Source organism: Equus quagga, chromosome 11 (genome assembly GCF_021613505.1).
Source record: "Equus quagga isolate Etosha38 chromosome 11, UCLA_HA_Equagga_1.0, whole genome shotgun sequence".
Classification (NCBI taxonomy): domain Eukaryota; kingdom Metazoa; phylum Chordata; class Mammalia; order Perissodactyla; family Equidae; genus Equus; species Equus quagga.
Genome location: NC_060277.1, coordinates 101615426 through 101641074, shown reverse-complemented (window position 1 = coordinate 101641074; position 25649 = coordinate 101615426). Strand labels below are relative to the sequence as shown.

Sequence of the window (25649 nt, the reverse complement as noted above, 5' to 3'; positions counted from 1 at the left end):
TTTTCAACTCCACAGTTATAAGCAACATTCTAAAAGTAAACAGTTATAATAAAGTATGATGAGTGTCTGTGATAAGTATGGGCTTCTGTGAAATACAAGTGGGCGGAGGGTTGGGGCGAACATGTTCTAAAAGGCTTCCTTCCCTTTTGAGATGAGTAGGTGGAAAAGCTTGGGAAACATGTTTCAGGCAGAAGGAATGGCACATGAAGGCTATGGATGAGAGACGGAGTACATTTGAGAAAGTGAAAGTTTAGTGTGACAGGATCTTGGACTTGGGGGTGTGGAGGGAAGGGCTGGTGATGAAAGTTGAGGTCAGAGAGGTAAGCAGGAGCCAGAGCCAGAAGGGCATTGCCAACCAATGTAAAGTTTGGGCCCAAAGATCTTAGGAATGTTTTAGGGATGAAGGTCAGAGAGGAGGAAAGAGAGACAAGGTTCCTGAGAAAGTTGGGTATGAGATCCAGAGCACAGGTGGAAGGATAATTTTGATGAACGTTTTAAGGATGTTTTGGAATGTTATTTGGAGGAGGGGAAATGGATGTAAAGACTTAATCACATTTTGAGGAAGATCACTTTGGGTCCAGTGTGGAGAACTGATTGGAGGGGATTGAGGCTTGAGGCAGGGGACTGATTGGGAGGTTGTTGTAATGACCTAGATAGTAGCTGACAGTGCTCTTGACTAGAGTGTTGGCACTGGTAATAGAAGTGGACAGATGAAGGATATTTCAGAGGCAGAAATATCTAGAGTTGACTAGAGTTGGTAATTGCCAGGAGGTGGGGAGGGAGAGGAGTAGTGAAGGTTGCTGTGGAGGTTTCTGACTAGGACAGTGGAGTGGAAAGCAAGGCTATTTATTGAAAGAAAGTAAACTGGAGGAGCAGTTTTAGGCGCGATGGGAGATGGTGATTGTATTTTGGGGGCATATTTAGTTTGCATGTGTGGAGCTGGAGTTCAGAAGAGAGCTAAGGGTTGGGTTTATAGATTTAGGTGTCATCAAAATGGTAAAGACGAGGGAGAATGTATGGAAAAGTGGCTCTTCAGGTTTATTTTTCAAGAGGACAGGAAGAGTTTTGTCAATCTGTTAAACTGTGAACTCCCTCTCAGGAAAAATGTGAGTGCTCTCCCCCCAAAATAGACATATATGTAACAGGTTACATGTAATTGCAAAATTTACAAAATTGGGCGTCTTTGATCCTTAGGTTATAGAGTAAATGAAGAGGACCTAGGGCAAAACCCTGAAGAATCTCAACTTTCATGGATGGAGCATAGGAAACACATCTGGCAAAGAAGACTTAGAATGAGTTTTATGCCTGGTGTAAAACCAGGTGAATGTGGTGTTAAATAGAAACCAAAAGAAGAGAGGGTTCCAGAAGAGGGAGTAGTGAGTAGTGGCAAATGCCTGTCAAGGGTCAAAAAAGTGTCCGTGGGTAGGTTTAGTAATTAGGTCCCCAGGGCTTTGGAAAAGCAGTGTAGGAGCAGTGGTGAGAGAGGAAGCCAGATTGCAGTGGTTTGAGGCATTAGTGGGAGGTAAAGAAGTGGAGTCACAAAGTGTAGACAGTTCTTTAAAGACGTTTTGTTATCAAGGAGAAGAGGTAGGATGGTGGCTGGAGGGAGGAGGCACGGGCGAGACTTGAGTATGTTTAAATGCCCATGAGGCTGTCAGTAGAGGGACGAAAAACAAGGTGCTGAGAAAGTGCTGTGTTCGGTATGAGACCCAGAGCACAGGTGAAGGATCGTGTTAGACATTATAGTGGAAGGAAGAAAAAAAGAATGCATATCAAAACAGTAAGTTTGTCAGATTAGTGACAAGAAGTTGGAGAAATTCACATATATTTTGTTTCTCTGAAGTAGGATGTGAAATCATTTCACTTCTTAAATCATAGGATGGTGGTTAAAAAACACCATGCTTACTTCATGAATACTGAAGATTATAATTTGGATTTGTCTATGTGTCGTATAGGTATTGATCCTGAATATTCTGTTCAGTTTTTATGGTGATAACAAAAGTTTAGGGAGGAATTCTTTTAAATCAAGTTTATGGATTGATATTCTTAGTTATGGCCTTAGTTTTCATGACTGAGTTTTTATGTTTTTAAAAACAAAACTGTTTCGAGGATAGGGCCTAAGAGACTGACTAGTAAATCAGTATCTTGTGCTTGTTTAATAATTTTTTATTCATTTACTGGTGACATCTATCTTCAAAATGATTTTTATTTGAACTTTTAAAGTGATCAGTTATATTTAGACTTATTCCCAAGGTTTCTTATGTTAGATGAATTTTTATACACTAAACTTCCAATAATTGTAATTAGTTGAACAGACTATTTAAACTGAGTAGAAGTGAGTAGAAATTAATGAAACATTACTCATAGATGTTTTATAAATTAAACTATAAATATATGGAAATTGGTGTTTTCCCTTCACTTGTATCAAGTTTGAATTGAAGAAGTTGTTTATGACTCTCTTCATAAGCACTATTTTTTTAATTGACATATAATGCACTTACTGTAAAATTCACCCCTTTAAAGTGTGCAATTTAGTGGTTTTAATATATTCATAAGGCTGTGCATCCATCACCAGATAAGTAATAATTTAATGCAAGGTAATCCAGAGAATGTGGATTTAGGATATCTAGCTCAATATATTAACTTTTTATTTTTGAAAGATATAGTTGATCTATCTTGTCCTTGAGCTGATGATTTAGAAGAAAATTTCTCTCTCCTGTAAAGTTCCTTTGCAGTCTAGATAGAGAGTAAATAACAAAACATTGTTTTTTAAAAAAATCTCCTCTGTATCAAGAGAGCTTTATCTTATTTATGATCCCCTTCAATATAAAATTATTTCATTCTTAAAATATATATATCAACCTGAATTTACATATTTCCTCCCTAGGACTCTTTTTCCCTTGCCACTGAACTACTCTGAGAATAGATCCTGGTGGAAGATAGGAATTGAGTCCTTATTAGGATACCAGATTTATAAACTTCCTTGCCCTCAGCTGTTACTGGTGATCATTGTTAAAGTTGCAACCACTGGCTCAGATGTCTTTTTCTAGTCTTTAGTGAGAGTTTGTGATCATATGTCATACCTTGCTGTAGTTTCATACTTTGCTGTAGTTAGTGTTTAGTAATTATGTACTGGTGTTTTCAGTGTTTTAAAATGAAACTTTTGACAATTCAGTCATACCATTTTAATTCTTCCCATGTATTTTTTGTTTCCCTTACAGTACTCTGTGCAAAAAACTTGGTGAAAAAGGATTTTTTCCGTAAGTAAATTGACTTTAAATCTTGTATGTTGTGTGTAGGTTTTTTTAGATAGCATTTTCAGAATTGTCTAGTTTAGGGATTTCTCTGTTTAGAAATACACTCAATGTTGTTTTATGAATGCTTTGGTTTCAGAGTCTTTTGACATCACATTTGTTAGAGGATTTTGTGCTTTTTTAGCCTCAGTCCCTTTCCCTTTATCCACCCTCCCATATATTTGTGTGAAATGTGTGTGTGTGCAGGTGTGTAAATGTAGACGTGTGTAATGTATAATGAAGGTGTGCACATACTACTGGACTTCCAAAAAAGGTTTGAGATTATTTTGTAAACACTTTTTTTCTTTTCTAACGTTTTATAGGAAATTTTACCCATGCATTCAGGATTCCTTGGAAGGTAGAAAAGTCGTTCAGCCTACTTGGAATTTCCAGAGTGTAGGAAAGAGATCTCTGCCACACTTGATCATAGGTGCTGTTATGTCTCAGACTCTCAAGCAGACATTTGGTTCCCATATTTGCAGTCTCTTTGCCAAGCTGTTGTGAATTTTTTTGTGGCTGTATTTAGGATTAAGTTTTGTGAGGGAGGAGTGGGAAGTACCCCTCACGTGTGTTTAAAGTCTTTACCCTGTAACATTATACTTCACAATAGCTTTAAATTATTGAGTAAAAATGATAGAAGTTTTAGTAAAAGAACTCTAAGCCAACAAAATTTTATATGTAAAATATTTGAAATTAGAAATAGAGAAAATTTATGAGATTTTTAAATTCAAGTCCTACCAACCAGCAAAAACTGGCTGTGTGTGCTAATTTAATATGGCATTAGATAATTTTTCAAGGGTTTGATTGAAAGAAATAAGCTCTTGGGGGCTGGCCCTGTGGCTGAGTGGTTAAGTTTGTGTGCTCCACTTCAGCGGCTTGGGGTTTCATTGGTTTGGATCCTGGGAGTGGACATGGCACCGCTTGTCGTTTCACGTTGAGGTGGTGTCCCACCTGCCACAACTAGAAGGACCCACAACTGAAAAAAAAAAAAGTACATAACTATGTGCTGAGGGGATTTGGGGAGAAAAAAGGAAAAAAAAAAAGAAGCTCTTGATATATTTTTAAATCTTACTTAATTCATTCTACTTGAAATTTTTTTACTTCCAATCTTTCTAGAGTAGAACTGAATTAAAATTTGTGAAATAACATAAAATTATATAATTGAAAAAGTTTATGGTATCTGTGCTTATATGGGAAAGCAATTAAATAGGATAATTTGGTACATAGTTAAGAAGAAAGTTAGAAGCAGTCTCCAACTTATGTACCATGTGCCCTCCACCCCACTGCATGTCACCTAATGACCAGTGTGTACTCTTTTTACCCTTCTTAAGGTTGATCTGGGGTAAGATTTATCCTAGTAGGACTGCACAGTGGCAGATAGGATTGGATAGGCAGGTGACAAGAGGAAAAGGGCGGAAAGTCAGGAATGCACCCTCTTAGAGCTGCTTCTATACCCTCCAAGACATCTGCTCTGGTTTTAAAGATAAAATCTTCAGTTTTGTCTCCCAGCGTTCCTTCCCAAATTCTTTTCCTTCCTCCAGAGTCCTAAGACACAGCTTCTCCAATAAAATATCCAGATATCCTTGTCTCAGTTTTCTGAGGAAATCTAGAGGAATCTTACTTTAATTCTTTGTAAACCTCTGAGAGCCGATTATGATCACTTACATGATCTTCATCTGTCCTTAAGTTGTAGGTTAAAAAAAGAAGGAAAGAAGGAAATTCTTTCTCTTTTTCATTTGTGTAGGCAGTAAAAATTAATAAAAATCCTTGAGTTGTGAGCTTGCTTCAGGGATAAGAAAATTAGGGGGAACTGTGTGACTGTCTCTAAAACCCAGAATGGAAGAAACATTTGATGGCCGTGGAAAGGGAAACAGAAACGCTGGTCCTGAGGCCTTCAGGGGATGGAAGTATCCCCCAGGTTCCCACTAGCGAAGGTCCTCCCGCTGTGGTTGATTGACATCTATTTATGATCTGTTTATAAGTTGAGAGTTGCCCACATTAATTTCAGAGAAAGAATTAAATAATAGTTCATAAGTCTTTTAATTAAATGTGAGTGAGAATGTGTGTTTATTGATCAGAATGCAGTTATCATTGATAGTGAAATATAGTTAAGTATGCAGTTTAGTATTGAATGAGAAAAGTAAATTTTAATATGAAGCATAACTATAGGCTGGTGAAATAGATATATATATATATATATTTTTAACTGTAGGAAAAAATATGCTGCCATGTGTTGTCTTTTGTAAGATTAATTTGTATAATTTGAGATAATACTGTTTATTCCAGGGTATCTACCCTTGCTGAGAAAAGTTTTGTTAATTCATTTTTTTGAACTGTTTCAAGTTTATTGGCTTTAAAAACAGATTACTTCTCCCTTCCTCCAAAATTTTAGCAGGAAAATTTTCAAACATATAGGAATATGTAAAGAATTTTACAGTGACTACCTATCTGGATTTTACCATTAAGTTTATCACATATCTATCCATTTAGCCATTATCTGTGGAGTTTTTTTGCTGAGAAAGATTGGCCCTGAGCTAACATCTGTGCCCATCTTCCTCTACTTTGTATGTGGGATGTCAGCCACAGCATGGCTTGAGCAGTGCACGAGTCCGCGCCCAGGAGTTGAACCAGTGAACTCTGGGCTGCCAGAGTGGAGCGTGTGAACTTAATTGCTGTGCCACTGGGCCGGCCCCCATTATCTGTTTTTTTTTTAAAGAATGTTTTCATTAGTATAAATTTTTTTCTCTCTTTTATGCAAATTTAAGTAAAATATTTGTTAGTAAGATACTATGTGAAGGTGTATTCTATAGGGGCCAATTTGAACTTAACTCAGAACCAAGATGGTTGGTTGAAGTTTTTTTCCTTCCCTCAATCAAAAACAAAAGCTTTATTTTCTCTGCACAGTAACTCACTTTTAAGTTGAGATTTTTTTCCATTATTATTTTCAGCTCATTAAGTGCATTTGTTTAGTAAGGAAGTTCTTGAACTTCAGCTATTTTATATGACTCAGCAATGATGGGGAGAATTGAGAAATTTAAAAAAACAGAAAATGCTTTAACCGCTTTATATTTACTGCTAGAGGTCTCACTAACTTCAGAAAACTTTGATAACTTTTGACCACATTAGAGTGATTTGGCTCTCAGGTTAAATTTTTGTAGAATATCAGGTAAGTTGAAACTCTAGGTATTTTTTTATTAGGTAGAGAGCTTAACAGAAGGAAAACAGAAGGATGGGACTCAGACTTTTCGTACTTCATTAAGGATCAAGAAGCCAGTGTTTTTGTTGTGGAAAAAGTTGTTTCTCCTAGTCTTCAATTCTTTAACTAGTTAAACAACATCCAAAGGGAAAGCTGGAAAAGTAATTTTTGTCTGTTTTTCTTAAAAATATACATTTATATGTTTATTTGTTTAGATAGTAGAGTCAAGGGAACAAGAGTGGATTCTTCCCAGGAGAAGATATTTAATGTTATTGAAGGTAGAGGGAAAAGTAGTCTTCCATTAAACACATTTGCAGATGGTTAGGGATTATTGAAATAATGTGAATAGCACTAAACTTTGAGAACAATATAGTTAAATAGATTGATGCCCGATTTAATTTAAAATTTAACACTTAAATTTTGATCTTCTCTTACTTATTTGAAGTTGACAGATCGTAGAATTGGGAAACTGCCTAGGTGATCTCTGTCTGGCCCTGAATCCTGGCAAATTAGTATCTTGACTTTTAAAAAAATTAGCATAGATATCGAGGTGCAAAGGTTCTCCAGTGATCAACACTTACTAATATTTGGTTCTAGTATTTTTAGCTGTCTGTAGGAAATCTACACTATCCCAATATGTCTAACATCCAAATTGTCATTTTTGTCTCTAATGTTTTATTTAGTTCTACCTTCTTCTCCTATTTATTTTATTTTTTGGTCAAAGGACCTCTGTTTTCATTGATACTTTGGCCTGAAAACTGTAATGTCATCTTTGATAGTAATTTCTTACTAATTCATATTAGATCTTTCAGAGTAATTCTTTTAACTGTCATTTCCTTTTCCTTTTCATGTGACTTTCCTAGTTTCAGGGTCTTCTCATCCTACTGTTGGGTTGTTACAATAGCTTCATAGGTGGTCTCTGTGCCTCTAGTCTTCCCTTCTCCCGGTCCACCCTGAATACCACTAATAGGAAAATATAACGTATTTACAGCCATGCTCAAGAACCTAAAATGGCTCCCTATTATCTACCTCAGTCATTCCAAGCTCTTATTTTGTGACTTTTAAGCTTCTCTTACTGGATCAATCTTATCTCTCCAGTAGTATTTATTTTTACACCTTAGCACAAACACTTTGTTTAAACTCCTCAAAGCCCTTCGGATACTGTCATGCCCTCCTTGGGTGCTCTTCCTATTTGTCCCTTAAAGCTCAAAGGAGTCCCAAGCCTTTCTGTACTGTTCACACTCAAACTGTTCTCTTGTTTTTCTGAGCTCTTGTACTCACTGTTGAACCACATGGTAAGTGAGAGGTATAATACAGTATAGTGGTTAAAGAGCATAAAATTGAGAGCCAGACTGTACGTGCAGGGGATTAGAATCTAAACTTTAGATCCTACCTCTGCCAGCTTACTACTGTGTGACCTTGGGCTGGTTAATTAGCCGCTTTGTCTTCAGTTTCCTTATCAGTAAAACAGAGATTATAGTGGTATTTACCCCATAGGGTTATTGTGAAGATTAAGAGATTTAATATATGTAAAGCATTTAGAATAGTGCCTGACACAGTATTACAGGTGTTTTCTTTAGAATCATTGCAGTCAAATACTTGTTTATTCTCAAGTGTCCCTCCACCCCCACCTCCATGTAGGGCATTCTTATCTCCCCAGTTAGATGGTAAGTTCTTTTAAGGCAAGGTATTAGATTTTTTTGTTTCATTTTCTCATTACTCATGGTAATTATTCAGTAAAACTTTTTGGCTAACTTGATTTCTTTGTAGCCCATGGTCCTGTGTGAAAACCTTTAAACAGTTCTTTCTTTAAATGAACTGCTAAGGGAGACCTTGGGAAAACTCTAAAGAGAGCCAAGAATGTTTTAAGCATTCACCTTTCTGGGATCAAAGGGCTGGTAAAGATCTATAAAGACTTCCACATTATGAGGTAACCTCTAGACTTTGGTAGTTTATGCTGAGAATGTTTTGGGACAGGAACAAGAAAAAACGTAAGTTTTGGTATTTAATGTAGAACTAACTTTAATCTTAGTTTTAAAATATACCACTTTTCATTTATAGCTAGATGTTAAACTTTTTAAAAAGAGCTAAAGAATGGAATAATCTTTTGTAACAAATGGTAATCTTTATATAATTAATCTTTCATGTCAAAATATTAATTAAAAAAAAGTTCTTCCCTTTTTTCACAGGACTTCCTGATCCATTTGCTAAGGTGGTGGTTGATGGATCTGGGCAATGCCATTCTACAGATACTGTGAAGAACACACTCGATCCAAAGTGGAATCAGCATTATGACCTGTAGGTTTAAGTGATTAATTTGAAATAGAATCAATATTATTTGATAGAGTCTTTGAAAGGAATGACTGAAAATGATCTGAGTCTTATCTGTGGTATAATTGGGGCTTCACAGAGGGGTACAAAACCCAGTGGGAAGGTACTTTGGCTTTTTGATAGCAGTTTGAGGATGAGGTACCCTTAAGCCTATGAAGAACAAAGTGAAACTGGCTCACAGCATTGAGCAGTTCCCCCCTCCTTTTTTCAATTAAAAAAGATATTAATTCACTTTAGGCCAATTATAAGTATAAAACCAGAAGTCAGAATTGGGATACACTCATAGGCATTCTTTTTTGCTTCTATATGAATGATTTCTTTCTTTTAAATTTTATTTTAATCATGGTAGCATATATACCTTTTTAAAAAGGAGAATGATACTGTAAGGCTTTTAATGGGAAAGTGCAGCTCTCTGTCCCATTCTTATTTTTGATACACATTCTCAAGGTTGCTGTTTTCAATAACTTTGGCTACTTATTCTGATATTTTTTCTGTTTCTGGATATCATGCTTATTTTATAGCATCTTGATTTTTTTTTTTTAGGTATTATTTTTAAATTCCCTGCCATAGAAGATGATTTAGCTTTTACAACTGATTTCCCTCATTCCTGCATGACACCTACATGCCCCTTCCTTTCTCCTCGCCCTCCTATAATAGTTATTTGAAACTTTTTGGTTGGATTGTTGTTCTGTGTTTACATTATTATGAGCATGTAAATATTCATAACTGAGTTGTATTAAATATGGTATGTGCAATGATTACATTTCCTTTCTTGACAACTTTTGTTTTTTTAAAGTTAATAACTATCTTATTTTGCTATCTGTTTAGTTTTCTGTCTCATCAGTTAGTTCTTAAACCCTCCTACAGAACTGAACATCTCTGCATATGTTCAGCTACATGAGGACTTCCATTGGCTTTGTTTTCTCCCTCCTGGAGCCTCTGTCTTTTGCTCCAGACTGGTCTGGTGGTTCTCAGAGACCTGCACAGCTGTCCTGGGACTTGCCTTTATCATTATGTTGGGAATTTCCTTTGTCTTTTCTAGGTCCAATGACTTCCTATTTTTTGGTTTACTTCCCTGTTTTGGTGCTGTCTATCTTCTGTTGTCATCTTGAGAAAGTGCAAAGATGGAAAAAAAATTTTGAGATCTTATCTGAAAATATGTTTTATCTTTTTACTTGACTGATTGAGTACAGACTTCTAGATGAGACATCACTCCCCCCCCCCCAAATTTTGAATACATTGCTTCATTATCTTCTGGGTCTAGATCAGCACTGTCGAATAGACGTAAAATGTGAGCCACAAATGGGAGCTCGTCTGTAATTTTAAATTTTCTAGTAGTCACATTAAGAAAAAATAAAAAGAAACAGATGAAGTTAAGATTAATAATATATTGTATTTAATTCAGTATATCTAAAAGTCTCATTTCAACGTATAATCAATATAAAATAATTATTGAGTTATGTTTTATATATGTGTGTGTGTGTATGTATGTATGTGTGTGTATGTGTATATATATATATATAAACCAGGATGAAATATCTGGGCTGTTTCCCCAACTTTATTTTCCAGCATTCCTATTTAATTGTAATTTCTACTCTCACATTTTTAACTTCCAACATCATTTTGCTTTCTGAATATCCCTTTTGCATAGCTTCCTCTTATTTCTTGGATGCAGTAACTTCTCTGATGAGAGAAGTGAGTCTTAATTGTAGTTTTCTTCTGTTACCTACGTTGTGTCTGTTTTCTCAGAGTTCCTCTTTTCTGTTAGTTTGATTTTGTTGTCTGTCTTTCATGATGAAGGTGAGGCACTTAAATGTTGATTGGAAGCTCTGTGCCTATGGGTAGAGCTGATCAACTCACTAGTGTAATCAGGTGTGACTGTGATATTTTCATTGCACAGAATTCTCCTGTTTCCTGCCTAGGGCCTATATTCTTGGGTGCTACTGTTCTGGAGCTGAATACTGTAAGGATGCTAGGAGGTCTCTCCATTCACTAGATTAACCTCTCCTTATTACCCCTGTTTTTACTATGGAATTTCACCTCCTCCCTCAGCTGTGCCCAGTGTCCCTGAGTAGAGAATGTTTCAGAGGATAAACCTTTGATCCTCCTGCTAGGATTGGGGATGAACTGGGTGGGAAAAGGATTTGGGGAGTTCTTTCTGTTCCTTTTAAACACTTGCCCCAATCCTTCTGTTTCAGCCCCACCATCACTGTCAGAGTATCTTGGGCATACAGTTTGGGAATATTTCAGGGGTTTTGGGGCAGTGATAGTGTTGCTTCTTCTCTATTCCTCTCTGCAGGCTTAGGTTTCTTTTTTTCTCCAGGTTGCTAATTCAGTTGTCACATGCTGTCTAAGCTTCTGCCATTTTATCAACATCTCTTATGTTATAAACATGTTTAATTGTCCTGATAATTGACTAAGTCTTTAGCCTTTTAAGCTTCACAGTCATTGTACTTCACTCTTCATCAACCTCAACTTTTCTTCAAAATGTTCCACTTGAACTTTACCTACAAAAACTAATGTTAGATCTCCCATCAAAACTTCTATGCCTGACAAGAGAAAGGAATACAAGGAATCCAGATAGGGAGTGAAGAAGTGAAACTCTTGCTGTTTGCAGACCACATGATGTTATATATAGAAAACCCTAAAGAATCCATCAGAAAACTATTAAAAATAATTAACAACTACAGTAAAGTTGCAGGGTACAAAATCAACTTAGAAAAATCAGTTGCATTTCTATATTCTAATAACGAACTTACAGAAAGGGAACTCAAGAATACAATTCCATTTACAGTTGCAACAAAAAGAATAAAGTATCTAGGAATAAATTTAACCAAGGAAGTGAAGGACTTATACAATGAAAACTATGAGACATTATTGAAAGAAATAGATGATGACATAAAGAGGTGGAGATTCCATGCACATGGATTGGAAGAATAAACGTAATTAAAATGTCCATACTACCCAAAGCAATCTGCAGATTCAGTGCAATTCCAATCAGAATCCCAATGACATTCTTCACAGAAATAGAACAAAGAATTCTGAAATTCATGTGGGGCAACCAAAGACCCTGAGTTGCTAAAGCAATACTGAGAAAAAAGAACAAAGCTGGAGGCATCACAATGCCTGACTTCAAAATGTACTACAAAGCCATAGTAATCAAAACAGCATGGTACTGTACAAAAACAGGCACACAGATCAATGGAACAGAACTGAAAGCCCAGAAATAAAACTGCACATCTATGGACAGCTAATCTTCGACAAAGGTGCCAAGAACATACAGTGGAGAAAAGACAGTCTCTTCAATAAATGGTGTTGGGAAAACTGGACAGCCACATGGAAAAGAATGAAAGTAGACCGTTATCTCATGTCATACACAAAAATAAACCTAAAATGGATCAAAGACTTGAAGATAAGTCTTGAAACCATAAAACTCCTGGAAGATAAATGTTGGTAGTATACTCTTTGACATTGAACTTAAAAGGATCTTTTCAAATATCATGTCTTCTCAGACAAGGGAAACAAAAGAAAAAATAAACAAGTGGGACTTCATCAGACTAAGGAGCTTCTGCACGGCAAAAGAAACTAGAATCAAAACAAAAACACAACGCACCAACTGGGAAAAAATGTTTGTAAATCATCTATCTGACAAGGGGTTAATCTCCATAATATATAAGGAACTCACACAACTGAACAACCAAAAAACAGCCCAATCAAAAACTGTGCAGAGGATATGAGCTGACGTATTTCCAAAGAAGATATACAGATGGCCAATAAACATGTGAAAAAATGTTCAACATCGCTAATTATCAGGGAAATGCAAAGCAAAATTACACTAAGATACTACCTCACACCTGTTAAAATGACTATTATCACTAAGACTAAAAATCACAAATGTTGGAGAGGGTGTGGAGGAAAAGGAACCCTCATACACTGCTGCTGGGAATGCAGACTGGTGCAGCCATTATGGAAAACAGTATGGAGACTCCTCAAAAAACTAAAAATAGAAATACCTTATCACCCAGCTATCCTGTTACTGGGTATCTACCCAAACAACTTGAAATCAACAATCCAAAGTAGCATATGTACCCCCATGTTCATTGCAGCACTATTTGCAATAGCCAAGACATGGAAACAATCCAAGTGCCCATCGACTGATGATTGGATAAAGAAGATGTACACACACACACACACACACACACACACACACACACACAGGAGTACTACTCAGCCATGAAAAAGGACAGAATCATCCCATTTGCAACAACATGGATGCACCTGGCAGGAATTATGCTAAGCAAAATAAACCAGACTGAGAAAGACAAACACCACTTGATTTCACTCATATGTGGAATATAAACAACACATGGACAAAGAAACAGTTCAGTGGTTACCAGAGGAAGGAGGGTCGGGGGGTGGGCAAAGGGAGTGAAGGGGAGTGCTTAGGTAGTGACAAACAAGAAATAACGTACAACTGAAATTTCACAATGATGTAAACTATTATGAACTCAATTAAAAACAACAACAACAAAAAACTTCTCTGCCTAACATCGCACCTACTTACTACTAGACCTTTAGCTCTGGAACGACCCTAGAGTACCCAGACTCAGTGTGGACTCTGATCAGTTGTTTAGATTTTGCCTTCTAAACCACATTTGAACAAATGTCATATCTCCATTGCAACAGTAAGATACCTGGAGACAGCTAGGAATAATGCTTTTGTGTGTGTTCCTCAGTGCTATGGCTCAGTAACTCCGAGTTAACTTAATAAGCAAATAAATGGGAAGTAAAAAAGTAGACATGGAGAAATGAGACTACCTAGCATCCCACTCTGCCGCTTACTGTGTGATCATCAGCTCATCGTCTAACCCCTTGTGCATCCATTTCCATAAATAATATTATAACAACAACAATATTGCCTACTGGAGAAGATTGATATTAAGATTGAGATAATACACGTAAAGTTCTTAGACTAGTACCTGGCATGGCATGTTAATTCTCAAATGTTAGATGCTTTTAGTAAATATATTCTGGGTCACAAATTTTTTATTACTTGATTTGACCTTTAGAAATTTTGGAAACAAAGCTGTAATAAGCTATCTATATAGCTAACTAAGCTTTTGGGTTCTTAATCAGATTATTTTAAGCTATTTCTTTTAGCTTCAATCAGATTTAATTCAGCCAGAGACCCAGCTACAACAGTGAACAAGACATAGTCCTCCAAGTTTATAGCCAAGTGTTATATAAAACAAGTAAATAGAAAATTATGAACAGTGTGATAAGAATATGGGGAAGTTTAGGATATTATAGAAATACATAGAACTTTTTTTTCCCTCCTTGTTTTATTTATTTATTTAATTAATTTATTTTTTGAGGAAGATCAGCCCTGAGCTAACTACTGCTAATCCTCCTCTTTTTGCTGAGGAAGCCTGGCCCTGAGCTAACATCATGCCCATCTTCCTCTACTTTATATGTGGGACGTCTTCCACAGCATGGCTTGCCAAGTGGTGCCATGTCTGCACCCGGTATCCGAACTGGTGAAACCTGGGCCGCCGAGAAGTGGGACGTGCAAACTTAACCGCTGCGCCACCGGGCTGTCCCCCATAGAACTTCTTTACATGATTTAGGAGTTGGGGAGAGCTTCCTAGAAAAACTGGCATTTAGGCTTAGACCTTAAGTAGGAGTTAGAAAAAGGAAAAGGGGGAAGGCTCTAAGCAAAAGCAGTCTGTGTGAAGACCCAGAGGTGAAAGAGAACCTCACTCTGAAAACAGTTAAGAGAGGCAGCACTGGAGAGTTCACGTAAGGTAAGGGGATTGTGGAAAAGATGAGCAGGAGCCAGCTCATGACGGTCCTCGAAAACCTATTAATATGTTTGAATGCTCTCCTAAAGACAACGGGGAGCAATGAAAGATTTTAAGTGGAGAAATGCTATGATTAGATTTATGTCCAGTAATGGACACGCGGGCTATAATAGGAAGAATGGCAAGCAGACTAGTTCCAACACTATGGGGTAATCCAGCACATAGAAAATGATGACTTTATGTTACAAAAGTGGTAATGTGAATGGAGAGATGTAGACATTCTAAATTATTTTAGTAAGCTTTAAAACTTAAAAAATTTTTTATCCTTAAAAAAAAAAGTAGTTATACAGTATATCCTGTGCTCTGTTGGATTTGGCTCATAGGCTGGGGTTCGCTGACCCCTGCCTTGGGCCTCTTGCTTTTCCAAAAAGCCTTGCTGCTGCTGTCTTTCTCAACACAGCAGCTAGAGTGATCCTGTTAAAACGTTTTTCAGATCTTGTTACTCCTCTGCTCCGGATCCTCCACTGGCTTCCTGTCTTACTTGGAGTAGTAGCCAGAGTTCATACCATGGCAGACAAGGCCTTTTATGATTTGTCCCCTGTGTTGGTTAGAGCAGGTTAACTGATACAGTAGACAACCCCAGATTTTCAAGTGTATTTTGTGTATAGAGTCCATTTGGCAGGGAGGCGAGACACTGTCACACAGTCATTCAAGGACACAGGCTGACAGAAGCTCCCTTGTTTTCAGTGTATGTTCTCAAGGTCTTTCTGGACCTTGACATCCAGCCTCCTGACAGGATGCTTAAGCCAGTGGTGGGCTGTTCTAAGGCCTGAGGGAATCAATATTTTAGCATACATGTAAATAAGGCTTACCAGTTGGGAAACTGATTTAATGTGTCTGTTTTTTTTTAATGTTTGGTTTGGGATGATTTAGGTGTTTCATACTTGATTCTGGCTCTAGAATTTTGACATCTCACGTAGTAGTTAACATCTACTACAGACTTGGTAGTACTTGGCTGCTACTACTACTAACAGCCAAGTCTGTTAGGTATGTTTGAAAATTGGTGCATGTGTACTAAATGATAGTTTAATCTACGTCTTTTAATTTGCAAGCAACAGAAATGAAATTCAAACTGTCTTCGTTTTTAAACAGGGACTGATGTATTAGCTTGCATAATTAAAAGTCTAGGGGTGGGCATGCTTTAAGCACAGCTGGATCCAGGGGCTCCAACGTGGCTTCTGTGTTCCTCATTTAGAAGTTTTAGTCCTCACTTAAATTATTAAGGCTTTTTTGTATACTAGGTAAATTCTTCTGATATTACTCCTTTACTGAATGATACTTTAAGGTCAAGGTTGCTGGACCAAAAATTTGACCTTTTAGAGTCAGTGAAATCTAGTTAGGGTTCTACTGCTGTAATTAAGTTGTTTATTATATTTTTGCATGGGTTGACACCATGTTAACAATTGGCTGTGGTAGAGCTTTTACATACTTGCAGGTATATGCACAGACGAGTGTAGTAACGCTTTTCCCTGCTCTGCTTGTCTGCAGGCAGTGAAGTGAAATCTGCAAGAGTCCTGCTCGCTCAAGGCCTGCATACAGGAAAGAAGCAGGGGAAAAGCGTTACAAACAGCTTTTGTTCTGCAGCATTTTAAAACATAACAGGTATGTCAGATTTTTGGTCTGTCAGCCTTGACAATGCCCCTTGAAAATGAACTGAATACTCTCTGAGGTAGTAGGTCATGTCATTGAAATGTGTTTAAAATGTGACAGTGATAGAAGTTGTAAGATTTTTGTTCTTGGAAAGAAATAATCATTACAAACTCCCATAGTGTTATTAGACTCTAGCTACTAAAATAGTTTTTTTACTAACAAAAATTGTTACTCATTCTGAGAGTGGCAGATGTGATAAAGGATATATGAAAAATTCTTTTTAGATTTTACTTTTAAGATTTTTTAAAAATCTGAATTCAGTCCTGTGGATTGATTGAACTCAAAACATATTTTGCATGAACTCATCATGCTCTGAAACATCTGTGACTTTAGACTGTGAAAACAAAAGAAAACTTTTAAAGTAACTACTTGTAATTGCCAGGTTACTCATGTAGCCATTTTGTTTTCTAGGTACATCGGAAAGTCTGATTCAGTTACGATCAGTGTATGGAATCACAAGAAGATCCATAAAAAACAAGGTGCTGGATTTCTTGGTTGTGTTCGCCTTCTTTCCAATGCCATCAACCGCCTCAAAGACACTGGTTGTAAGTAGATACTAGTGCTTTTTAAAATTTAAAAATATATATATATATGTTTTAGAGGGTAGGCAGGGGTCCAAAAACTTTAATTTCCTGTATATATTTGAAACATTGGTGAAAATTTCTGGTCTAAATTTATTTTGTGGACTTCAAAAAAAGAATGAAACATTTTAAGTATGTGAATCCTAGAGCTGAATCAGAGCTGATGCTTAGTTTCCAGTGAATTTATGAGTGCTAAGAAATGATTGATACTCAGAAGAGTGAAAATAAAGGTGTCAAAGTGTATATGCCTTTTAAAAAAATTTCTTGACATCCTTCTCTGGTTTTGGTGGATTTATGAGATAAAGTGAGTTCTAGTTAGGTGACTGGAATGTTTAAGGTGACAATTGAAGGGAATTTTAGTGAATAAGAATGATATATAAAACTATAGTGAAGGGGCTGGCCCGGTGGTGCAGCAGTTAAGTTTGCACGTTCTGCTTCGGCGGCCTGGGGTTCACTGGTTCGGATCCTGGGTGCGGACATGGCACCACTTGGCAAGCCATGCTGTGGTAGGCATCCCACGTATAAAGTAGAGGGAGATGGGCATGGATGTTAGCTCAGGGCCAGTCTTCCTCAGCAAAAAGAGGAGGATGGGTGGCAGATGTTAGCTCAGGGCTAATCTTCCTCAAAAAAAAAAAAACTACAGTGAAAAAATTAAAAGTTATAGAAAGATAAGACATTATTTTGAGTGTAAGACAGATGTGTTAACTACTTGGCTATAGCTCAGTTTTTCACCAACCTGGGCATTTAGAAGATTAGACCCAAATCAAGACATTAGAAGTGATTTCCATATTGGATTGACAAGTTGATTTAGCATATGTGTAATTCATGGAACCAGGTGACAAAGCATCTTTTGGGGAGTATTTCCATTGGGACATAGATGGAAATACTTTTTCAACAGAACTTTTTTGTTGTTTCTACAGAATTCTTCTTTATATAACATAAAATATACTGCTAGCCATTGTCATGAGATTTTAGCCTGAATGCCTGTGCTAAGCAGATTCACATAGAATATAGCTAAGGAAATTAGTAAATAAAAAATAGAGTCTCTTTAGCTTTGAATATTAGATATATTAAGAGATGATCCTTTTTAATACATTAACAGGATGCCATAGCCCAGATACATACATACTGATCTGTTAAAAAGAAAAAGGGAGAAAATTGAGCTAGAAGTTCTGAACCAGGAGAATTTAAAGGCACCTGAGAATTTCTTACATTTCTGGGTTGCCAGGGTAACCAAAAGAAGAGAGAAGGCACTGGGATTGGGGCTGGCCCGGTGGTGCAGTGGTTAAGTGTGCACATTCTGCTTCTCGGCAGCCTGGGGTTCGCTGGTTCGGATCCCGGGTGCAGACATGGCACTGCTTGGCACGCCATGCTGTGGTAGTCATCCCACATATAAAAGTAGAGGAAGATGGGCACGGATGTTAGCTCAGGACCAGTCTTTCTCAGCAAAAAGAGGAGGATTGGTACTAGTTAGCTCAGAGCTAATCTTCCTCAAAAAAAAAAAAAAAAAAAAGAGACACTGGGATTGGAAAAAGGTCTAGCATGTAAAAATGAACTATTTTATTACCCACCCCAGCAGGCAAAGTGAAAACTTATAAATCACATGTATGATCTTATTTCTGGTTCAATTTAACCAACATTTATTGAACCTTTAATATGTTAGGTACTGTTCTAAACCCTGGTGATATAAAGATGAAAAGGGCATGGATCCTATCATCTAAGAAGTAAGGGCAAAGGCCTTCTGGCGGAGGGAGCAGGACACATTGGAAGGGCTGCACAGGAGAGGAGGAGTTCTGCACAAGTCCACTGTATAGCTGACTTAGTAGTTAGTGTCTATTTATTTTGCAAAGGGAAAAATGTCTGTATTTTTGGCTAGGTAGCCAGGTGCTATAGTTTTGGGGCACGAGTTTTTCTTTTTTGCTGCTTGTAAAGTTCCATTGCATTACTCTATTTGACCTTTTTGGTGTGTAATATATTTATCAAACATTTTTTGAGCACCTGATGTATGTAGTGTCCTATCAGGTTGGAGTGGAGAATACGAAGACTAACATATAGTCTCCTCCTTTTATCAGTTCATGATTTGAGCAGATAGATGGCGTATAGCTGTAAAGGAATTTAGTTATAAGCGCTACAATTAAAGTAAAACCAACATGCTGTGGGTATCACTGTTCCTTACTGGACATTGCAACTGGCCAGGCCAGTATTACATCTGTTTTATAGATGAGGCATGAGAGAATGAGTGAGTTGCCCCTAGATGAGTTAGTAGCAGAACTGTCTCCAACCCATATCTTTTTATGCTTGGCTTTTTTTTGGAGGAAGATTAGGCCTGAGCTAACTGCTGCCAATCCTCCTCTTTTTGCTGAGGAAGACTGACCCTGAGCTAACATCCGTACCCATCTTTCTCCACTTTGTATGTGGAATGCCTACCACAGCATGGCTTGCTGAGTGGTGCCATGTCCACACCCAGCATCTGAACCAGCGAACCCTGGGCTGCGGAAGTGGAACTTGCGCACTTATCTGCTGCGCCACCGGCCGGCCCCTGTACTGGCTTCTTATTAATACTTACTTTGTGTGTGTGTGGGGGGGGGTAGGGGTCATTTGAATGGATTGGATAAAAAATAACCATAATAATGACAACAACTGACGTTTATTGAACCCTTATGTGCCAGGTACTCTGCTAAGAGTTTTACGTAATTATCTGATTTAATCTTAGAAAATATGAGGTAAGTATTGCTATTATACATGAGAAAATCAAGACTCAGAGATAAGTGCTTAAGAACAACTATTCAGTATTAAGCCAAGACTCAGACTGAAGTGGTCTGAAATTTTTGTTGGAGAGAAAGTAACTGCATGTTGGCAACGTACATACCAGTGTCTTATGGTTTTTGAAGTCCGAATTTATCAAAACTTTTGTTGAGATATTTACATTAATTATATATACAGTTAGACAGTTTTAAACATTTGTTTCATCATTAAAACATTAATTATTTAAATGATAGACCTGATTTCCAATGGATTGTGGAAATTTATCATCACTCTATAGATGTTAGAATCTCTGATACCAGCTTGTTTTTTAATTGCTTTTTTTTTCTTTGGTTGATTTGAAATAGATCAGAGGTTGGATCTATGCAAACTTGGGCCAAATGACAATGATACTGTTAGAGGACAGATAGTAGGTAAGTGTGGGATTTTTTTTAACTTGACCTAAACTCTAAATGCCTTTAAATCAAGGTACAATGACTGTAGCTTCATTTTATTGGCATGAATTAAATATGAGTCATGTAAAATACTTTGAACAGTGGAGTCAGGATCCAGGCTAACTTAATTTTTTAAAAAACTTAATAATCTAAAAAAAAAAATATGCAGGCTCCTAATGTTGTGAAGAACTAGTGATCCTTTAGGAAGGAATTCTTTTTAAGTGTACAGGTATAGTAGAGCACCGAGACAGACTTTATAGATGGTATTAAAGTTTTCCGAAAATAATTCTCAAACTGATTTTCGAGTAAAAAGAGAATATTCTATTGAACTCTTTGTTTAAGATTTTGTAGTTTTAAAATAATCTGTGATAATTGAAAAAACTAGAATGCGGAATGGTAGGATAGCACTGATTGGAAAAAGAGGAAATTGTTACCTTACTTGTAAGGCCCTTGGTGTGCTAATGGGCTATCTTGAATTGACTCAGAGGGAAAGACTTTGTGGAGAATTTCCTGAGATTTCTCCTAAGAATTGGTGAATTGAGGTTTGATCAAGATACATAGTGTGATAGGACATTGAGGTGGGCTTGTTTGAGACTTCTTCAATTAAAGAAGAAAAATGCAGTTGGAATCTTACCACTTCACTATAGAGCAGAATTAAGAGTAAAAAGATTTTATTATGGCCCCAGCAGAGAGGTTTTAGTTACTGGAGGTACTTAAAGGACTTGATTTTACAAGGCAATGAAGTAGGTTCATAGGGAATTGCCAGGGTAGCAACATAACAAAGCCCTATTGTGGTTATCACAGGGAAGTATCTACACTGTGGCATTATTGATGATTCCTGTCATATTTAGGTTGAAAAGAGAGTAAAAAACATCTCAAAAATAAATCCTGGCGTACAAGATTTTTAAATGTAATTGTTCCTACTTTATGTGATTTGGCATGTTATGTAATGCTTGCCAACTAGTATCTAGTAGTAACAAAACGGTTTTACTAGGTGTAAATTTGCATTTATAGAAATAGCAGACTTTCCTTTGTTAGCTGTTAAAAATATACCTACTGAGGTATACTATATAAAAAAAAGAATATTTTACTTTATTATTTTTTATTTATTTTTAAAGATTTTATTTTTTTCCTTTTTCTCCCCAAAGCCCCCCAGTACATAGTTGTATATTCTTCGTTGTGGGTCCTTCTAGTTGTGGCATGTGGGACGCTGCCTCAGCGTGGTTTGATGAGCAGTGCCATGTCCACGCCCAGGACTCGAACCAACGAAACACTGGGCCGCCTGCAGCAGAGCGCGCAAACTTAACCACTTGTCCACGGGGCCAGCCCCGAATATTTTACTTTAAAGTATGTCTCTGTATTCTTTTTTTTATAAATTTTTTTTTTTTAAGATTTTATTTTTCCTTTTTCTCCCCAAAGCCCCCTGGTACATAATTGTGTATTGTTAGTTGTGGGTCCTTCTAGTTGTGGCATGTGGGATGCCGCCTCAGCATGGCCTGATGAGTGGTGCCATGTCTGCACCCAGGATTCGAACCCGTGAAACCCTGGGCCGCTGCAGCAGAGTGCACGAACTTAACCACTCTGCCACAGGGCTGGCCCCTCTGTATTGTCTTTTCAATTTGAAGGCCTTATGTAAATTTGATGTTTATATTAGAGGCAGGCTGGACTCAAACATTATGCTTTTATGATCCTGCAATTCTATCATTTAAGAACAGAATGAGTTCTAGTTCATGCTGAATTACACCTTTACAAATAATTATAGCATCTTTGTATATAACATCTTTTTGAAAAATGGAGAAAAGTACGCTAGAACACTAACTTTTAAAAAAATGTATCTCCTTCTAGTATTTGTCTATACATATATGTGTATATTTTTATGATTTTAATTATAGTGAACATAAAATTTTTATTTTGCTTTCTTCCTGTTAAAAACAAAATAGTGTTTATAATTATTATTATTGTTTATAATTAATGATTTTTAAAGGATAATTATATCAATATATCATAAATTAATCATTGAACTTTATGATGTTTTGCTATTATAACATTGGAACTTACATACATTTTTGTACACTTAGCTTTATCCTGTTTTTGATTGTAACCTTAGAAAAAACTCTCTTAAATTGACTTGCTCGATTCAAGGGTTACAAATCTTTTCCCTTGCATTTAAAACTGTTACGTAAGGCCGCTCTGTGGCCGAGTGGTTAAGTCTTCTCGCTCCGCTTCTGCGGCCCAGCATTTCACTGGCTCACATCCTGGGCGCGGACATGGCACTGCTCTTCAGGCCATGCTGAGGCCGTGTCCCACATGCCACAACTAGAAGGACCCACAACTGAAAAATATACAACTGTGTACTGGGGGGATTTGGGGAGAAGAAGAAGAAGAAAAAAAAAGAAGATTGGCAACAGTTGTTAGCTCAGGTGCCAATCTTTAAAAAAAAACTTATTTTATTCTTTCCATCTCTTCTGAAGTTTTGCTTTTTGTTATCAAATCAAATAAAAATACAGAGAACCTAAGAAGCACCCATAACATGGCGTCATTGTCACCACTTTGATGTATACCTTTTCTCCATGTTTTTACAAATGAGATTATACTATAAAGATTAAATAACCTGTTTTAATCTGTCCTAAATATCTTTTTTTTGTCCATGGGTACATTTCTGTAGCATTTTTAAGGTTGTATGGTAGTCCATAGTAGGCAAATAATTAGTTTAATCAGTCCCTTATTGTTAGACATTTAGGTTGTTTCTGATGTTTTAATATTATGAACAGTGCTCTGATAAACATAGAGTTTCTGTGATGCATCTTATGTATTGCTAGACGTAGGCTACACAATCCCACCTAAAAATTGCTTAGGTGTGTTGTAATGCAGCATTCTGGAGATGTGCCTTGAAGCTCCTAAAGTCCTTAACTTTGAACCTTAACATTATTCTTAAAAAAAGCTACTGAGAAAATAACATTGTTTCTACTGTGATTGTATTTCGGTAAGCATTTCACTTTAATCTTCTGTATAAAAACTGATTAATATAGTTTTCTAGTATAATTTTCACGTAATGTTTTGTTTACATTTGCTGAGGAGGTGTATTACAGTGTTGTCTCCTATAAATTAACTTAGGTAAAGGAGTAATGTGTTAAACTTTCTGATTTTTCAAAATTTTTACAGAGCTGAAATATTTCAGAATTTTGAGATCTTTCCTGGAATGAAGAGTCTTAAATGTCATACTTTGTATAGTAATCTGTTAATTCTTTAAGCAGTTGGGTTATAGTCGGGTTTGCCTATCACTTCTGTCTCTTGGGAGAGTTGCCAAAAATAGAATTAAAGAATACTAGAGCAGCAAGGAAGGACTTCAGGCATATCGTTTAGCCTAATTTCTTCATTATTCAGATTGGGATTATCTAAACCTCAAAGATGTTAAGTGTTTTGTTCAAGGCGATAATGCTAAACTAGTTGTTAGTGCCAGGTCTGGCGTTCACAGCTCTTGCTTCCAAGTTTATAGTGGTAGTTTAATACTACACTGCATGATGATGTACTGCTTTAACTAATGGAATCCAACTATTGCCCTATTGCTAGAATCTAGTGTATTTTTTTTTTAAAGATGGATCAAGAATTAAACCGAAGTTAATGTGAACTTTTCAAATTTCTCTGTACATGAATATACCTTTCATATGTTATGCCTCTACTTAAGTGCAATAGTAGCTTTGCGTTGTCCCATTACGATGTTGAAAAAAGGAATTAGACTCTCCGTCATGAACAAGATAAAGTGTAGAAAACCTTAAAATTCTAATATCACTCCTAAAGGGAAAAATCTCATGGAAAAAGAAATGACAGAATATAGTAGAAACTAAAGAGTTCATTCTAAAGGATTAAAATAAGCTAAGCCAGAGATCTTTTAAAGGTACACATTTTAAATTGTAATAATTCTTTCTACTGCTATTGCTCTTAGAAATCTTTCTGTTGTTTAATAGTTAGTCTTCAGTCCCGAGACCGAATAGGCACAGGAGGACAAGTCGTGGACTGCAGCCGTTTGTTTGATAATGATTTACCAGACGGGTAAGCTGAAGTCATTAGAGAAATACATCGGTAATACCCCTGAAAGAATGAGAAATAAGTTGGTCTTTACTGTATACTTAACTTTAGAAATTTGCTAACCAGTGCCAGAACCTAGAGTTTTCCTTGTTCTTGGAAAATTGCTGAGGGATCTTGTCACAACAAATTTGTAAAATAATCCATGAATTAGATATTTTAAATTTGTTTTTTAAGAGTTTTGACTAGGAGACAAATTTCTTGACAAATGTAACTCTCCTGTAAATATTATATATTTAAAAGAAAACTTTTTCACTTGATTAAATTATTCACAACAGGGCATATAGGGTGCTGAATTTGAGGTATTGCTCTATTTAGAGGGATGGAATAGAGAATTTCTGTAATATTAATTATAATAATTAACATTTATTGGGCATGCATGTGTCAGATACTGTTATAAGCACTTTATATAATACCTTATATCATTTAATTCTCATAGCATGTGATTCTAGAATTAGACCACCTGGGTTCTAATCTTTACTCTTCTGTTTATGAGCTTTATGAATTTAATCAATTTCTTTAACTTCTGTAAGCTTTGGTTTATATGTATTTATAAAAGAGGATGATGATAATAGTATGTATGTCATAAATTATCGTGAGGATTAAATGATATCATTTGTGAAAAGTACTTAGCACAGTCTTGCATATAGTTAGTGCTTAATAAATAATTAGCTATAATTATTACTACTGCTACTACTATTGTTACCCTTATTCATTTCACGGATTAAAAAAACAGATTCAGAGAAGTTAAGTAACTTGCTGAAGGCCACATAGCAGAGGGCAAAACTGGAATGCAAATTTAAGCCTTGATTCCGAAGCTCCTGCTTTTTATAGCTGCTCTCTATCTTTGTTTGATACTAGTTCTGACACTTTTCTGATTTTATTTTTAACTTTCTAAGTATTTTTGATTAATTTCAATAGAGGTATTGTTTACGTACAATAAATTATATCCATTTAAAGTGTATGATTGGTCAAGTTTTTACTTAAATTATTTTTGGCATGAAATTTTACTTCCAAGCTTTGGTGTTTTCTCATTTTGTTTAAACTGTTAAAAATTGCTATAATTTAAGTCTGTTTGTAGATCACTTTAGCTGCTTGATAGATCTGCTAACTTTTATGGATGTGAAGTAGGTTATGGTACTTTTGAAGGGGAAGTTTAGGATGTAATAACTAGTCAATATTGAGACAATTATAATACTGTAGGCTTTATTATTTCTAAACTTGGTCTATATTATTGAACTGTAATTGTAATCACAGGGGGAAAAAACCTCTTAGCATCTCTTTCTTTTTTTTTTGTGAGGAAGATTGTCTCTGAGCTGACATCTGTCCCAGTCTTCCTCTATTTTGTATGTGAGATGTGACCACAGCATGGCTGGATGAGCAGTGTGTAGGTCCGCACCCGGGATCTGAACTGGTGAACCCCGGGCTGCTGAAGCAGAGTGCACGAACTTAACAAC

General features: G+C 36.4%; 1 protein-coding gene across 3 annotated transcripts in view; it reads left to right on the top strand.

Moving 5' to 3' along the window:
* The window catches only part of SMURF2 (SMAD specific E3 ubiquitin protein ligase 2), a 112370-nt gene that overhangs the window by 56413 nt on the left and 30308 nt on the right, over nucleotides 1-25649 (top strand). For all 3 annotated transcript variants that reach the window (XM_046675669.1, XM_046675667.1, XM_046675668.1), the window contains 5 exons: nucleotides 3222-3260; nucleotides 8679-8787; nucleotides 16743-16876; nucleotides 20023-20088; nucleotides 24075-24159. In XM_046675669.1, the coding sequence (XP_046531625.1) occupies nucleotides 3222-3260; nucleotides 8679-8787; nucleotides 16743-16876; nucleotides 20023-20088; nucleotides 24075-24159 (433 nt within the window). The remainder of the gene's footprint in view (nucleotides 1-3221; nucleotides 3261-8678; nucleotides 8788-16742; nucleotides 16877-20022; nucleotides 20089-24074; nucleotides 24160-25649) is intronic.